The 18,666-nt window shown below is 37.8% G+C and overlaps 1 protein-coding gene across 1 annotated transcript; it reads left to right on the forward strand.

Moving 5' to 3' along the window:
- The first annotated feature begins 15,598 nt into the window (after positions 1-15,598).
- LOC147502613 (uncharacterized) lies at positions 15,599-17,363 on the forward strand. The gene is made up of 7 exons (XM_086603688.1): positions 15,599-15,777; positions 15,875-16,009; positions 16,110-16,172; positions 16,246-16,366; positions 16,442-16,645; positions 16,721-17,055; positions 17,154-17,363. Exons 1-7 carry the CDS (start codon positions 15,640-15,642, stop codon positions 17,361-17,363), a joined length of 1,206 nt encoding a protein of 401 aa, XP_086459814.1. The 5' UTR covers positions 15,599-15,639.
- Positions 17,364-18,666: the final 1,303 nt, after the last annotated feature.

Below are 18,666 nucleotides of genomic sequence, written 5' to 3' on the forward strand. Positions count from 1 at the left end.
CGCCAAAATACTTCTTCATCGGTGGTCTTGGACTATAGACCCATATCTTTCTTGGCGCATCATCAATGAATGTCAAAGTCACGAAACTCCACGGTGGGACTTCACTCTCATAGGACCACATAAGTGCGTATTGCACTAGTTCAAGGGCGGTGTCCTTTACGTGAAGACGGGAATCTTTGGAAAGACACCCGTGTTGCTTTCTACCAAACAATGAGTACATGTATTTAAATGTGTACCTTTAATATGCGGCATGGCCTTTTGCTTAGCAAGAACTTCCATCCCTTTTATGCCCATGTGACCGCGTCTCTTGTGCCCACCGGTTCGGATGAAGCTTCTTCTTACGCGCGATTTAAATACGCTTTACACAAACTAGCACGTGTTTTGTAAAGAGAGCAAGTTTTCTTTTCCTCGCGGGCTTCTGAATGGAACCTGCGCTTTCGTTTCCATACCCGTTACCAAAGCGAGTTTACAAAGCCATCATCATCTAATTTCCGGCCGAAATTAGGCTTAACCGTATGTCGGGGAACATGTCTTACATCCTTGAGTGTCAAGGTGTAGCCGACATTGGTTTCTATATGAACATCTCGATGCCTATAATCTTGAGGGACTCCTTGTTACCCATCCTCACTTCACCATATTCACCCACGGTGTAGGTAGTGAAGAATCCCCGTCGCGATTGTGGCGTGATAGGATGCTCTGTATCTATCACCCGCTCGTATCGACATGAGGTACTTTCGGGCGACACACACCACAATCGACCACAATTCCCACTAGGTCATCGACTAGTCGCGGTAGTATCTCTGCTGTGTTTCCGTTCCTGCGCACCATGTCTTCATGTACCGCGGTTATTCTTCTCATCCCTCTTGATTGTTACGCACTCATATCTGAAGTGGCCTTTGGTGGCACAATAGTAACATTGCCTCTACGCCTTAGGAGTTCTAGCTTCACCCCTAGATTTATACGTCATCACCTCTAGAGCGAGATGGTTTTCGCCCGACCTCTCCCCGTTTCTGCGTGAAAGGACCTGCGAGTTAGAAGAGTCGCTTCTTGCACTCCTTCTAGTCTCCTCATTCAACAAAGGCGTGGTAGCCATCTCCATGGTAACAATTCCATCCTTGGGCGCTCCATGTAGAAAGCGCTAATGTCTCCCAACTTTTGGGTAGAGAGCCTAATAGAAACAAAGCCTCAACCGTCTCCTAAATTGATCTTCATCAAATGCATCGATTGATGATATTACGTACTTCATTAAGATGCTTTCGGACATTGAAGAACCTTCTTGGTGCCGTGTGCGCAAACTTCTTAACGACTAGCACTTTGTTTCCACCGACTTCCTCTCATAAAGGTCTTGAGTTTCTTCCATAGACTGAAGGTGTAGTCTCTTGGGCCACATGGTGAAAGACAACGTCGTCTATCCATTGTCGAATGTACCCGATAGCTTTTTACGTCAAGCTTTTTCCACTTCGGCCTCATCGGTCTTTTACGGTTTTACTCCCTCATTCTCAATGGGAAGTGCCAAGTCCTTGCGGTAAAGCAAGTCTTCCATCTTGGCTTTCCGGATGGTGTAGTTCTTCCTATTCGGACTCATCAAATGCAGTGTTCGCGGAATGGTCCATCTCTACAAGTTATTTAACCTCAAATCTTCTCTCGGGAATTTCGTCAAACACCCCGACAAAGATTCGGATAACACCCTAGGCTATTCCAACCAAGGGCTCGATACCACTTGTTGGGGATTACACCAATACCAATCGGTTCCCCACTACCACGGATAACTTGTATGAACACACTTCAACTCCGGACAAAATCTAAATATCAACTACAACCTATACTAACATGCCCTTCACTAAACAACTATCAACAACATATAATAATGTAAAAGCGGTTAAACAACAAACCACAACACAAAGATTTTACCGTGGTTGGCCAATGATGCCTACTTCCACAAGAGCCAGTTCTTAATAAAATGGGAAGGAAGATTACAATCTCTCCTTTTGATCTCTCACCTTACTAGATCACTCTTATCTCTTTCTGAGGGTTGTATCTCGTAAAAGGTTCTCTCTCTTTTGTTTTAGTCCGGATTCCAATCCTTCCGACTTGTTTGGTTCTGTTAGGTTAGGTTTTCCAAAACCTTGATTTTGGTTTTATCTCCAAAACCAAATTTAGCGAATCTTGTAGCAAGGCCCACAAAATATATGCTGGCGCGGCTTCACTCTGGCGAAGTGTCGTTGAAGACTGGAAATTTGGCTGGCGCTTCACTTTGAGCTGGTAAGCCCTATGTTCTTGGAACTCGGGCTGGGCGCTTCATCTGGGCTGGGCGCCTAACGATTCGAATTTTGCCGTTCTGAATTTGCTCGGTTTCTCTCCTCATGTGAGGGATAACTCCAACAGTATCCTGCATCGTTTGAGCTGTAAACTATATTGCATTTCCTATTTCTGATATTCAGTCAAACCTTATTTGGCTGTGCCGGTATGTCCAGAACAACTCTCTTAGTAGGGAAATAAATCCAAAAGTGTTAATCAGAAACTTGAAATTCAAGTGCGTATGTTTTTCTCAGGTGTATGAGAGATTAATTCAATGAAGAATGGATTTGGCTTAAAATGGATGGTTTTTCTAAGAAGGATTCTAAGAAACAGTTGCATTATCTGAACTAGAAGAAGCTACACAAAATTTCTCAAAGAAAATAGGTAAACGGAGCTTTGGACCTGTCTATTATTGCAGAATGAACGATGGAAAAGAAATTGCGGTAAAGATCTTGGCTGAGGCATCAAGCTATGGGGAACACCAGTTCATCACCTTTTACATATGCATCAGAACGAAGGTCACATATTTCAGGTTGCATTGTTGTCAAAAATTCATCATAAGAAATTGGTTCCTTTATTAACTGGATACTGTGAAGAAGCATATCAACGAATTCTGGTCTACGAAAAACGATTAAAAAGGTTTTTTTTTTTTTTTGCACAAACTTTCCATTCCATTAACCAAGAGCAAAAAGTTCAAACAGACATGACTTGACATCATAGAACCCAAGTTTCACTGCCTAGGAACTTGGCTGTTACATACTATCGACAGATTAGATGACCGATCTTTGCCATAAGATGGGCATGTTTGATCGACTCTCTAGGACAAAAAGACAATTTTACGTAAACTGAAACTAGTTTTGAGATGATGTATCTCTTGCAAAATTCCAACGAAGACCAAGAAACATCTGGCGATACTCCATTCGGCTCTTGGACGATGCTCTTATTATCGAACGGACGACCACTTTGCTAACACTTAGCCGACGGGCTTGTTCAATCCGGTTTTCTTGTTTGCAGCTCTGCCTCTTGGCTGATCCCGCTGCTGACGGGCTTGCTTCCCGCGATAGCAAATATCAGAATTCCATCTATTCATTGTATAGCCCACACCAGCTTGCAAAGAGATGGGGTCAAAACTGCCATCACAAGCAAGCATAAAAAGCTCAGAAACATGCCCTTCTGGAATCAAATACTTCAAAACTATAGGAGGAGTGTTTGAAATAATACTCCTACGTGCTTGCTCAAGCATCTGAGTATGAGAAATGGCCTTATAATGAGTATCAAAAACCAAAAAATTTCTATCTAACCAAATCATATATGCGATAGATGCTAGAATAGATAAATTATGAATAATGCTATCTTTTGAGTTACCATTGGAGATAACTTTTCTAACCACATCAGAGACAGAAAAGTTTGGAGGCCAAATTTGGAAACGCATGGCAAGGGGGAAGCGAACCAAATCTTATCAAGACTAGGGCAGCTAAAAATAGCATACTCTAAACTCTCACACACAGACTGACAACGAGGGCAGATGAAAACAGAACATACATGCCTTTCAAATAACAACTTCCTAGTAGGCAAAATACCATTAAGTAGCTTCCACATGAAGAGCTTAATACGATGAGGAGTTTTAGTGTTCCAAACATGACTCCACATAGATTTAATAGATACCATAGACCTGATAGGACTACAATCTTGAGATTGACTCAGAAACCAACTGTAAATAGATTTGACAGTGAATACACCATTTTTTTCTAACGGCCAAAATTTTTTCTGGTCTAAATCCAAAGGAAATAACTTAGTTTGTAAAATCTCATCCACAATAGCTTTAGTGAAAATCGTATCTAACAAACTAGTATTCCAAGAATGAGAAACATTATCAATCACCTCAGAAACATATCTAACAAAGGTTAGAGGGTTGGGTTGAGGTCCAAAAGGCTTCTTAAAATGAAGAGAAGGGATTCAGTTATCATCCCAAATGCTAATATTATTACCATCAGCTATTCTCCAACAATGAAGGTGAGAGATATCATTTCTTACCTTGATAATGTTCTTCCACCACTTAGAAACAGAACTACTCTTTTTCGCATGCAAGAAATGAACATGACGAAAATATTTAGCCTTAATAAGCTTGACCCATAACAAATCAGGCTCTGTCAAGAGCTTCCAACATAACTTAGCTATAAGAGCTTTATTTTAAAACCAGGAATGCTTGAATCTGACACCACCCAAGCTTTTCTTAATTAATAACAAAGGCGACCCAATTTAACAGATGTAGCTTATGACTACCATGTTCATTATGCCCCCACCAGAAATTAGCATTTATCATGTCTAAAGAATGGCAAAAAGCCTTAGGAAACAAAGTGGTTTGCATAGAATAAATAGGGAGAGCAGATACTACACTTTTAATGAGAGTACTACGACCCGCCATAGACAAAAACTTGTTATTCTAGTTGTTGATACGAGAGAGCACATTTTTCATAATGCGAGAGGTACTAATATGATTAGGTTTCACCGGGTTAAAGTCTATACCTAAATAAGAATTATTAGTATTAGCTAAAGGTATTTTGAAAATCTTAGAGATAATTTTTTTAAGCTTATGATGCAAGTTATGACTAAAAATCAAGGAAGATTTACTAAAATTGACAGATTGACCAGACATAGCACAATATTGGGTTAAACTAGTTAAAAATTGATGTGCTTCTTCAATATTAGCACGCATGAAAATAAAACAATCATCAGCGAACATAAGGTGAGTAACAGGTACTGCTGATCGAGAAATATGAATACCATGAATATGCTTTGAAGTTAACAGAGAGGAAATCTTCCTAGATAAAAACTCAGAACATAAAATGAAGATGAAAGGGGATAAAGGATCCCCTTGTCTAAGACCTCTAGACGCAGTAAATTTACCAAAAGAGGAACCATTAAGGTTAATGGAGAAGGAAGTAGAGGTTAAACAAGTTGTAATCCAACTAATCCATTTTTGACAAAACCCAAATTGCTCCAGCATCTTCAAAATGAAAGCCCACTCAAGTTGATCAAACGCTTTATGCATATCTAATTTAAGGGCCATACAACCATGAGTACCTTTTTCCTTTTTTAGCTTGTGAAGAATCTCATGCAGGATGATAGTATTATCTGAAATCTGTCTCTGCTTAACAAAAGCAGACTGCATAGGAGAAATTAGCTTTCCTAGAAAAGGCTTAAGCCTATTAGCTAGAATTTTAGATATGATTCTATAAACAATATTACATAGACTAATAGGTCGATAGGAACTGACTTTATTAGGATGAGGTATCTTAGGGATGAGAGTAATATTTGTGTGGTTAAAAGACGGTAACAAATTATTATTAGTGAAAAAATCGTGTATAACATGTAGTAAATCATTTTTAAGCAAATCCCAGTTATCTTGATAGAATAATGGAGTAAATCCATCAGGGCCAGGAGCCTTACCTGGGTCCATAGCAAAGAGAGCAGCATGTATCTATGATAAAGAGATAGATTGCGTTAGCAATTCATTATCTTGATCTGTAATCATACTTTCTATATAGGGAATATGGTCAGGGATGGATGGAGTAGAGGAGGCAAAAAGCTTTTTATAATAGTCAACAATATGAACACCAATGTCTTGCCTGTTATTCAACCAAATATCGTTTTCATTTTTTAACAAAAGGATTTTATTTTGATTTCTCCTACCATTGGCTACATTATGAATTTTTTTTTGTGTTATTATCACCCAAAGAGAGCTTTAAAAACATGGATTTCTCACGCCAGTAGGTTTCCTGTTTAAGGTTAATCGCACTGATCTTGTGTTTGATCTCATTTTCTAGAGCAATTGTATTATATGAAGGATTAGATAACTGAATTTGACTTAAGATTTGTAAAAGATGTTGTATTTCGAAATGACTTTTGTTGAAGTGAGATTTATTCCATTTTAGTAGTCCACTCTTAACATAATTCAGGTTAGTAAGGAAAGTAGAGGCCTAAGTTATAGGAGACCAGTTTTGTTGAACAATTTCTTTGTAGGAAGGATCCTGTGTCCAGGCACTCTGAAAATAAAAGGGTTTCCGTGTTTTAGCTTGCTTTGGATTTGAGTAAAAAAGAATCATACTATGATCAGAGTGAATGATTGGAAAGGTGAAAAGAGTAGCATTTGGAAAAGATTGAAAAGCAAGTTCATTTAAAAAGGCTTTATCCAGCCGCTCTTTTATTAAACTGAGGAGGTTTTGATTGTTAGACCAAGTGTGAGTGACTCCAGAAAAACCAATGTCCTAGATGTTGGCATCATACACTAAGTTTGCAAACTCATTTGAAGATTTTGAATGGTGATAAGGTTTGCCAAATTTTTCCCATGGATGTAAAAATTCATTAAAGTCCCCTATCAAAAGCCAAGCATCCGTCATGAAACATTGTTGATGTCGAAGGTGTTGCCAGAAAACAAATCGTTCTTTTGGTTTTGGTGGAGCATAGATGAAAGAGACAAAGAAAATTGAAGGATTTTGAGGAAAAGACATTTTTGCATGAATAATGTTTTGGGAGGCAAAAATAATTTTCAAAATAATGTTAGAGTTCCACATAAGCCAAATGCTGCCACTGCGGCCTACTGCAGGAAGAATAAACTTATGAGGAAAAGGTAATGCATGAGTACGCGTCTTACTATCGGGTTCATTCGCTTTAGTTTCGATTATATAACATATATCAAATTTATGAAGTTGGAATTGCTGCTGGATATACTGAACTGTAGAGCTCTTTTTACTGCCTCTACAATTCCAAGATGCTATCTTTAAGTGAGAGAAGGAGGTGGCCATTGAGTGTAGTTAGAGGAGTCCGAAAAAAAGAGATTCACAGATAGGTATGCGTGATAATCAGAAGAAGTTGAGCTAACAGATAAAGGATTATTGGGTGTAGTAGTTACCTGGTGATTGGTGGGGAGTTGCAGTTCAAGATTGCTCGGAGTAGCCAGTTCTTTGCATGCAGCATCAGCATTGCCATAAGAAGGTTCATCAACATCACTCTCACTGGAATCACTGGCCAAAACAGACCATGGGAAATCCCTAACCACTTTTGAACGAATTGCATCTTCAGGAGTGAGAAATAGTCTCATCTTTTTGAGTGGAGGAGAGTACTTAAGAACAGTTTTGTAATCTTTGCCATCACGTGGGTGTTTGCGAGAAGTAAGAAAATGGGTGGGTGGAGTGGAAGCAGAAGTTAGAGAGCTAATGGAGGTAGTAGTGGAACTAGTGGAAGCAGAAGACATAGTCCTATGTCTTCTTTTAAAGAATTTTAAGGGCTTAGAATGGGGAACATCAAAGGGTTGGACTTGGGAACTGGAGGAGGCTTGCGAGGGTGTAAAGTAGTCGTCTGGGTTTTTGTCTGTAGGTAAGTTGAGTGAAAAATGGGCTTTAGAAAAGTGGAGGTTAAGAAATTGGTAATGATTAATGTGCAATTGTGCATGGTATTGGTCTGAAAGACTTGGTTATTAACGGTATGTGGTGAGGAAATGAGCGGTTTTTTACCTTTTTGGGTTCCATTGGCATGACATGACAAGGGCTGGATTTTGGCAGGAGCAATGATACTCTCCTTGGTTACCTCATCAGTTTGCATTGCATCAATCTGGTGAGCCAGAGAATAAACCTCTAGATTATGATTCTCTTCCTGCTCCCCATGTGATAGATTATCAACTTGTTGTGGGTCATCAACTTTCAAGCTGTCAAACTTTGGGGCTGCATGGGATAAAACTGCTTCCAAGTGTTCCTTAGAGGCCTGGCTCGAGGAAACACTAGAATTGCCCTTTTCGTGGGACAGTTGATTTTGTAACGCAGTAGTGTTTTGATTTTCCTTGATTATCAAGGAAGCAGTGCCACTTGGCAAGTGTGCATCCAGAGGATAAGCAGCAACATCACGTGGTGAGATAACAATAGAATTGCCCTTTTCCTTCTCTGTTGACAGGTGATTTTGGGACACAGAAAGATTCTGGTTTTCCTTGATTAACAAGGAATCATTGCCACTTGGCAAGAGCGCGTCCAGAGAATGATCTGCTGCATCACGTTGTGAGGGCTTGTTTGGCAGTCTTCTCGTAGTTGCCGGTGTGTCTTTTTGGGTTTTCTTGGCGACACCACCTTTGAGCCAGCTTGTGTAGCGGCGTTTGCTTGTGAGATTCTTGGCCCAGCTAATAGTTTCCTTTGCACTACAAGCGTTTTTTTCATGGCCAAGGCGTCCAAATTCATAACAGAAAGCCTCCAGTCTTTCGAGTTTGATGGGAAAGGATAACAAGTGAAAATCTTGATCTTGAGCCTCTGCGAACAGAGGAAGTGGCTTATTTGCTTGTAATATAACGCACACTCTCATGTAAGCACCATCAGTATCAAAATATTGTTGGGGATCAACTGAGATAACTTCTCCAATGGATGAACCAAGTTGTTTACCATTTTCTGCTGTAAATCGTTCCAATGGCACCTTGAAGAGTTGGATCCAGAATGGCATAAGAAAGAAATTCATCTTTTCCGGTGGTTTGTCCTTTTCCCACGCTTTGAAAGACATAACATGACCACCAATAATCCAAGGGCCATTGTGAAGGACAAAATCAATCTCCTGCTTGGACTGGAATTCAAACAGGAATAGTCCTGTTTTGACGATGCAAAACGTGAAGTGGGAGAAATTCCATTGAATCTTCAATTGTTGACCTATATAATGCTCAGTGAAGGTCCTGTGGGTGAGGAGTTTGCCATATGCTTTGAGTTTCCAGATTTTGATAATGGAATCCGCAATGGCGAGTAACTTTGGCAAATGCTGCTGCTTGCAATTAATATTCAAGGTCGAAGTAAACTCCGGACTCAAATCATCATCCAAGAACTGGCTACCAGAACTATTTGACTGCGACATCCCCACCAATCCCCAAGTAAAATCTGAAAGGAAGATGGAACGAAAGAGAAAGAGCAAAGATCAAAGATCAAATTAAAAACGTTGGATTTCACGTATTGTGGTATGAAAGGTAATGAAAGGTGGATTGCACGTATTGTGGTTTGAAGATTGTAAATAGATAGTGTAGAAACAGAAGGGAAAGGCTGTAGGGAGAGAAGGGGGTTGTGTTCTCTGAAGGAGGACGTTTCACGAAGAGGGGTTTTTCTCACTCAGAAGAGGAGGAAGCCATTTTTGGCCCTTAGAGTTATATTACTCACTTCCAGCCGCTGATTAAAAAAGGTATTGAACTTTACAAGTTTTGATAATATGTGGATTAAAATTTTTTTTCGGTCAATTTGGGAACTAAACTTTTTAATTTTTGCAATGTGGGGACATGTGTAATATGACATCTAAATTTTTCACACGGTATTTCACAATTCAAATTAATTTCCATGGTCATGAGGTTGTAGAATGTTAGCACGGTGTATAACAATGTATGTAACTTGTGAATTATGAAACATCGTGTGAGAAATTTAGACTACATGTGTAACTAGTTCCCACATTGCAAAAATTAAAAAATTTGGTCTCAAAATTGACCGAAAAAAAAGTTTAGACCCCATATTGTCAAAACTTGTAAAGTGGGATACCTTTTTTAGTCGTTTTTTATCTGGTCTATGAATACATGCACAATGGGACTTTGCAGGATCAAATACGTGGTACATTCCTAATTCCGACGAAATCATTTTCAGTTTCTTGTTTTTCCAACTCTTCCATCAGACTCGTAATATAATCTTTTGAGCAAGTTCAGTTACCATAACTGCTTGGACTGGCTATCTCGCTCGTCTATTAATTGCAGAAGATGCAGCTAAAAGTAAGGTTTTGAATGAAGCACGATAAATTTAAATGAGACCCTGGCAATCTCACTTTGTAGAGGAGAACGTTCATGATATAGGAAGCATACATGCAGAGAGGGCATGGACAATTTTACCACACTCAAGAACTTTCATGAGAGAATTTGCCTAAGAAGACAAATTTCATTAAGTATTCATTTAAGAGTCCTGATTCAGTGAGGGTAACCGCACAAGTCAACTTGTGTGGGCCGCAACTAATCCCATTAGATTAATTTTGAGATTAAGATTAGATAACGAGTGATTATTAACACCGTTTTCTATTACTTTAGCTGTCAAAATCTTTTATTTTGTTCACAAATCCAAAATTCAAAAGAGAGCCCGCCCAAAAACTCATCTTCTTCCCTCCTATTGGAACCCATGCAACTAACAAATGAGCCGACAAATTGATTTCGTAAACTAGAAGCTATGCACACCGGACCCCGTTTTTGCATTTCCCGCCCCCATTGCCACATCTTTATTTTTCTTGCATAGAAGTGTGTACACGCGTCTAAAAGACGTATCAATCAAAATCCCAACTGCTTAATAAACATGACAATTTTGCTGAAAATTTCTACCTACTAACCATTCAAACCAATTTAAATGGGGGTAGTAAGGGGGAAAATCTTCCCAATTATAAAGTTTCAATGATACATAGCAAGCCTGAACTAGAACAACTAATGGGTGCTCATCAGATACAAACAACAACAACAACTAATGGGTGCTATTAAGAAGCTCTCCAAGATTCTCATTCCATAGGCATCAGGTTCTAGCCTAAACAACGTACAATCCCATTGGAGAAAAAAAGATAGCTATATATCTCTGGTAAGGAGAATTAATTGATTTGATTCTATTTTTTCTCTTCTGAAGGAAACTTTCACCACAACAAAAAGTAGCAGCAATAGCGACCACAAGATAGCCTACCTCATGGGCACGCTATTTCAACTAGCAATAGTAGCGAACCTAACCTGCTCGCAATTAAAACAGTAGCACACGTAACCTGCCCGCTATTTCAACTCTTCCCAAATAAAAAAAATAGCGTGCCGCAAGTGAAACCAAAAAAAGAAATCACAAGCACAAATCACTCCCCGGGTTTCCAAACTCTTGAGACCAGAAAATCGAGAAAACCCATAAAATCAAGTGTCGCTATTTTCTTTTTCCTCTTTTTCACTCTTTACTCCTCACATAAAATCGAGAAAACCCATTTCTATTTTGTCTCAAAAAAACAGGAAAGAGAAAACTCATTTCTCGAAGCAAGCTTAAAACGAGGCGAGTGAAAATTAGGGATTTCAGATTTGATTATTTGGGATTTCAATGGTGATAAATTGATAATTAGGGATTTCAGATTTGATCATTTGGGACTTCAATGGTGATAAATTGATAATTAGGGATTTCGGATTTGATCATTACTAATTTCTTACATTTTTATGTAGATCAAATTGAATTTCGAGGCAGATCGATCTGTTTCTTCATTAAGTTCGAGGAGATTTCGAGCTGTTTGTGTTGATTGATTTTCTGCTGTGTAGGTAATATACATATTTCATATTTATTTCATTTCATTATTGATTTCATTTGGTTATTGATTTCATTTTATTATTTTGATACTAATATTGCTAGTTCAAACAAGAGTAGTGAGAGCATGTTTGAAACAGTTTAACTATATGCTTAGTATTGCATGGATTCATTGACATTGGTAGAATTGTTAGTTGTTTGAATTTCGAACTTTTGTTTGTTTGACTTTGAAAATTGAATAGAGAGAGAGAGAGTGACGTGAGAAGATAGACAAGGAGTGGATGTCATATGACAGGTAAAACAACACCTTGTGTCAGTACCTTCTCACTTCTTAAGTAGTTAGGTTGTTGATTCTGTTTGTTACTTGTAGAAACACCAATGAGTATAAAATTTGGGGTTCAAGAGTTTATATTGTTCGCTAGGGGAATGCTTTGAAAACCGGAGAAGACCTAGATAATATCTTATGCCCTTGCAAAAGCGATTGTAAGAACCTAAGGGCCGAGTTGTGAAACCGTATGGGATCACCTAATAATTAAAGGGATGGATATGACATATGATACTTTAAAATCGTCATGGGGAGAAACCAAATAAAGTCATACCAAATTTTGAAATGTCGAGAAACATATAACTTGTGTAGAGTCGCTTTATATGGAGAATGAGAGGAAATCGAAGTAATTGATGATGATCAAACCAATGATGAGTTTAAGAATTACATGGAAACTGTTGAATCACCTTTATATCTTGGTTGTACAACGTACACGAGATTATCAGCAACAGTGGTTTTATACAAACTTAAAACTATCAGTGGCTAGTCTAACAAGAGTTTTAATAGGCTATTTGACATATTGTGTGAAATGCTTCCAAATAACAATACACTACCAGATTCTCTATATTCGGTGAAAAGGTTACTAAAGGAGTTTGATTTAGAGGAGAGGAACATCCATGCTTGTGTGAATGATTGTGTTCTTTTTAGGGGCGATCTAGAGCTTGCAAATACATGTCCAAAATGTGATTCTTCTCGATGGAAAGTAGATGATGACAGATCGATAAGGTTTATAAGAAAGTTCGAAAAAGGTGTTGAGGTACTTTCCTATAATTCCAAGGTTTAAGAGGATGTTTGGGTCGGGTTGAGAAGGTGAACTTTTGAGGTGGCATTTTAATAATAAAAGTAAAGATGGTCAGTATCGCCATCCGGTGGATTCCTTTATGGGGGAAAAAATCAATAAAAACCGGCCTTCTTTCTCAAATGATCCCGAAATCTTAGACTTGTTTTTAGCGATGGAATGAATCCTTACCGTGGTCTAAGTTCTAAGTATAGTATTTGGCCAAGAATGCTAGTGATATACAACTTACCACCGTGGTTATGCATGAAAAAAGGAATACATGATGTTGGCATTATTAATACCAGGGGGATAAGCAACCGGGGATGAAATAGACGTGTACTTACAACCACTTATAGATGACTTGCTTGAGTTGTGGGATAAATGGGTTCAAGTTTATGATGCATTCACCAAAAGCTTTTTTAGTTTGAAGGCAGTTTTGATGTGGACTATAAGTGATTTTCCAGCTCTTGGAAATTTAAATTTGGATGTACAGAGTTAAGGGAAAAAAGCATGTCTGTGTGTGCCAATGAAACCTATTCATGCTGGTTGCCTTTTAGTAAAAAGTTTGCATACATGGGCAGTAGGAAATTTCTTCCCAGTAACCATCCTTATCGGCAGAAAAAGAGTTGGTTTAACGGGAAGGAAGAACTTGGAGAAAAGCCAAGTATATTGGCTGGCACTAAAGTTTTTGTAGAGGTTGAGAACATTCAAAATGATTTTGGGAAAGTCAGGATAGGAATGAAAAGAAAGAAGAAGTGTGGGCACATGTGGAAGAAGAGATCAATTTTCTTCGACTTGCCGTATTGGGAGGTAATAACTATCTTCGATTTGTATATAGTCCATATGTTTTTTTTTCCTAAGTTTGTAATAGATTTTCATTTTGCAGTGTGATAAAATAGTTCTTCATCCTGTTTTTCAGCATCTAGTTTTGTTACACAACTCGGATGTGATGCATATGGAAAAAAACGTGTGTGAAAGCATTGTCAGGACATTATTGAATGTGAAAGAAAAATCTAAAGATGGACTTCATTCTCGCCAAGATTTACAAGTAATGGGAATTAGGTGTGCATTGCATCCAAAAGATAATGGTAAAAGAACCTTTCTTCCTGCTGCACCTCATACTTTATCAAAGAAGGACAAAAATATCATGTTAAAGAGATTGACGGACTTAAAGTTGCCGGATGGTTATAGCTCAAACATTGGAAAAAGATGCGTTAAGATGGTGGAAGGCAAGATAATTGGTCTCAAGTCTCATGATTGCCATGTTCTAATGCAACAATTGTTGTCTGTATCTTTGAGAGGGCTTCTTTCAAGAGGTCCAAGAGACGCAATATTTCAATTTTGTGCTTTTTTCAACAAGTTATGTCAAAGAGTCATACATAGAGAAGAGATGGAAGCCCTTGAGGATGAAGTTGCTGAAACTTTGTGCATGTTAGAAAGGTTCTTTCCTCCTTCCTTCTTTGATATAATGGTGCACTTCACTATTCACTTAGCACGGGAAGCACGAGTGGGTGGGCCAGTTCATCTTCGTTGGATGTTTGCATTTGAGAGGTAATTACTTGCCTTTACTCAGATCAATTTTGTCAAAATAATAAAAATTAACATTATAAGTTACATCTTACATATTTCTTTAGATACATGAAGATGCTTAAAGGTTACGTTAGGAATCCCCGACGCCCCGAAGGTTGCATAGCGAAAACTATGTTGCTCATGAAGCTATGAGGTTTTGTAGTGAGCATATGAAGAAAGTAGCTGAAATGGATGTAAGAGAATCTCGACATGAAGAGTATAATGAAACGATACTTGAAGGACGCCCTACTTCTAAGGAGAGACCAGTTTCATTAACAGACGAGATGCTTGAGAGTGCACATCGTTATGTGCTATTTAACATGGCTGTAGTGGAACCATATGTAAAGTATGTATAACTAAATCTTTTCTATTATTTAATTTTTAACATCAAACACGTGCATGATTGTTTTTGAATTGACCAGATTACACTTAGATGAACTTAAGCATTTAGAGCCACGTCTCTCAAAGAATGAAAGCTTGTTGTGGGCCAGACATGTAGCAAGTTTTTCTAGTTGGCTGAGGCAAAAGATCACAGATGAAGAGAAGAAAACCAAGATATCCAACTTATTGAAGTGGCTTGCTTATGGTCCTCGCAATCAAGCAATGTCATGCTCGTGTTATATCATCAAGGGACAACGCTTCCATACCAAAGAGGGAGAGAAATCTACTCAAGATAGCGGCGTTTGCATCAATTCGAAAACATTGTGCCGATCTAGTTCAAAGGATACAAACCAAGTTTTTGAGACGGTTCCGTATTATGGTTATATAAAAGACATTATTTTGCTTGATTATCATACTTTTCGAATTCCTGTGTTTAATTGTTATTGGGCAAATGTTACCAGTGGTGTTAAAGTTGACGATGGGTTCACCTTGGTTAACCTTCACCAAGGACAAAGCCAACAGAAAGAGCCTTTCATACTAGCATCACAAGCTAACAAAGTCTTTTACTCTAGGAAAAGTGATTTATCTGCCTGGTATGTCCTATTGAAGGTTCTGCCGAAAGGTTTCATTGAGTTGGTGATGCATGAGAACATTGTTGACATTTTCCCACAAGCACAAGATGTTTCTAGTCAGAATTGGAATGTCAATAATGATGATGATGAGACTTATGTGAGAAAGGATTGTGAAGGCGATTGGGTATAATAGTATATGCATGTAATTGGTGGTCGATTTAGTTTTGTTCAGAAATGTAATAGAATATTATGTCTCGACTTTTTGTTGGAATTTCTTATATGCTATTTTGTATTATTGACAAGTATGTTTGATGAATTTATATTTTGTTTGATGAACTTTGTGTATGTATTATATATATTAAAGGTTGTTGATTGAACTTTATATAATGACTTCTCTGCCCTGGTCACATATTAGACATCATGGGTAAATCTCGGCTGTATCGCAATGGGGCTCATGGCAATGAGGAGGAAGAGAACAAGAAGAAAATGAAGAAAGGTAAGAATATTGATGATAGAGACCCTGAACCACTATCAAGCAGGGGCAAAAAGCGTGAGAAGGTAAGTTTATGTGAGGGTACTTGTCAATGTGATATATAGTTTTGTTTTTGAAGGTGGAATTAATTAATTACATTATATTGTGTGTGTTTTTTTGAAGGAGAGAGCTGATTTTAAGCAAATTCTTGCTGATAAAGGGGAGGAGATGTACATGAAGATGAAACAACGAGGTAAGGGTGTTGATAATGGGGAAAATCATGAAACACTTGCAGACATGAAGAGAAAGCTTGAAAAGGTAAGGTTATGTTCCGTACTTGTTAAATCTAATTTACTGAAATTGCTTTTGAAGATGAGGTTAATTCAATGTGTTGTTTGTGTTTTTTTTTATATTGCAGAAAGGAGTAGCATGTCTTGGTTCTCATAGTATATTGTCACAACCCAATGAGGCAGAAGCAGAGGTAAGTATTTTTAATGTAAACCTGAATTAGGAAGAACATATTTGGTGATCTAAGTCTGACTTATATTTTATAGAGTTCAAAGAGTGCAAGTAAAAGAGTTAAGAAAGAGAGAGATGCAATTCTTGCTGCACTGTTTGGACATTTAGACGGTGGTGTACACATTTCAAATTCTCGCAATGATGTCTTTACTTCAGGTATACATGCATCCTTATATCGATTTGTCCTCACTGTTGATTTCATGTTAAGTTTTTTATACTGTTTTGATGCAGACCAGAATATTAGACCAACTGAAGGAATTTCTAATCATCGATTAAATGATGAGACTCACCAAGGTGACTCTTTTGAAAGCGGGCTGAACCCATCTACAAAAAGATTAACAAAGAATTCAACCAAAGGGGGCCCTGCTGTATGCAATGTCATACCAGCTGAAAAAAGCAAACGGTTGAATCCTCGCAATGATGTCTTTATTTCAGGTATACATGCATCCTTATATCGATTTGTCCTCACTATTGATTTCATGTTAAGTTTTTCATACTGTTTTGATGCAGACCAGAATATTAGACCAACTGAAAGAATTTCTAATCATCGATTAAATGATGAGACTCACCAAGGTGACTCTTTCGAAAGCGGGCTGAACCCATCTACAAAAGGATTAACAAAGAATTCAACCAAAGGGGGGCCTGCTGTATGCAATGTCATACCAACTGAAAAAAGCAAACGGTTGAAAGTCACATACAACGAAAGGGGACAACCTAAACATGAAGAGTCTAAGAAGCTTGTGTCTTTCTTGGGAGCTCAAGTACGGCTGATGGTTGATATAAATATTGACAATTGGAAGAAAGTTTCAAATGAAACGAAAGATTCATTGTGGACAGTAACAAAGGTATTGTTTAATGTAATATTGCTAAATTTTGTTTAATGTTACATGGTTATTATCAGTGCTTAAAATTTACTGTACTTTTTTTTTATTTTGTTTTGTAGCAAAAGTTTGTCGTTCCTGAAAGTGCAAGACATATTACCATGAGAGAGTTGGGCTACTTGTGGAGATTCTCAAGGATAATAGCATCATGTGCAAATGAAGAGGAAAGAATGGAAAAAAGGCCTAAGAATATTAAGCTCGAATGGTGGAAAAGTTTTGTGAGAAAAAGGCTCTCCAAAGAATTTCAAGTATGTATAGTTTATTGTTCTTAATAGTTTTGTTCATAAGATTTTAAAACTTAAGAGGGAGTACTATTTTTTTCCCTAGACGATAAGTATGAAGTTCAAGAAGATGAGAGCAAAACAGAATATTCTACACACATGTAGTCAAAAGGGATATGCTAGATTGGAGGCTGAAATGGTAAGATAATTCAATTATGATTATGTCATTTCTAAGAGAATAGTTAGCTTAACATGTCTAGTTCATTGCTTAACTTGTTTAAAATTATATGTAGAAAGAAGAGAGTTCCAACCCATCCTCTGTATCGAGAGCTGATGTGTGGGAGAAAGCACATACTAAGAAGAATGGTGAACCTGCCAATGATGCAATTGCTGCGAAAGTGGTAAAATAATACCGTGTAAATATACTTGCATTTTTCTATTGTTTCATTTATTTAGTTATTGATGGTAAGCCAAATATGGATGTTCAGGAAAAGATACAAGAATTTAGAGAAACCCAAGCAGAGTCATCTTCCTTATCTCTCCAAGACGATGCTATTTCTCATTTTGTTTGGACCTCGAACGCCGGGTCGAAAGTGAGAGGATATAGGTTTGGTGTATGTCCATCGATGTTAGGACTTATTGCTCAAAACAACTAAACAAAGGCCCAACTGCAAGAAGTAGCTTCGTTTTTAAATGAGAAAGTTGCTAGCATGGAAACTTTGAGACAGACATGCAACACCATATAATTGAAAAGAGGGAAATGCAAGAACAAATGAAAAACATGCAACAAGTAATGATTTCGCCTTATGCAAAGTCGAAAGTGTGTAAAGTAGTTTGGTTCCAGTTATGTTTCTCGGTTTTAGATATTTGTCACATTATTACTGATTTACAATTAAAACAGGGCACTTCATCATTTGTCCATGCTAATAAATCTCCACCCTGTATACAACCTTCATTTGATGTAGTTAAGTTTGATTTATATTTGAAACCGGGTTTGATTGTCTACTTATATGAACTTTTGTGTATAATTGTATTTTTTCTTGCTCTTGTTTTATGATAGCCATCTTTTGAAGGTATTGAGTGCAAGTTGTTCAGGATGGATAAAGAGGATATAGTTGTCAAGGAACATGGCTAATAGATGATCCGAATGCAATCTGGCAGTGGTGTCAAACTTGGGCCGTGCTTGCAAGGTTTGGATAACTAATGCTTTGAACCTAGTGCAAAAGTTTGGAAACCATCCAATGGATTACTTAACGATGGAGCAGGCTGTGACAAGATCGATAGCATGGCCCAAAGTTGATCATATTATTAAAATGGGTATGCTTCATTTTTTTTTTGGACATGACAATGACGA

The sequence above is a fragment of the Coptis chinensis genome, chromosome 4 (assembly GCF_015680905.1).
Source record: "Coptis chinensis isolate HL-2020 chromosome 4, ASM1568090v1, whole genome shotgun sequence".
In the NCBI taxonomy this organism is placed as follows: domain Eukaryota; kingdom Viridiplantae; phylum Streptophyta; class Magnoliopsida; order Ranunculales; family Ranunculaceae; genus Coptis; species Coptis chinensis.

Coding starts and splice junctions, on each gene's coding strand:
- LOC147502613 (XM_086603688.1), top strand. CDS start 15,640: ATGGGTAAATCTCGGCTGTATCGCAATGGGGCTCATGGCAATGAGGAG. Junction 15,778..15,874: donor GGGGCAAAAAGCGTGAGAAG/GTAAGTTTATGT, acceptor GTTTTTTTGAAG/GAGAGAGCTGATTTTAAGCA. Junction 16,010..16,109: donor TGAAGAGAAAGCTTGAAAAG/GTAAGGTTATGT, acceptor TTTATATTGCAG/AAAGGAGTAGCATGTCTTGG.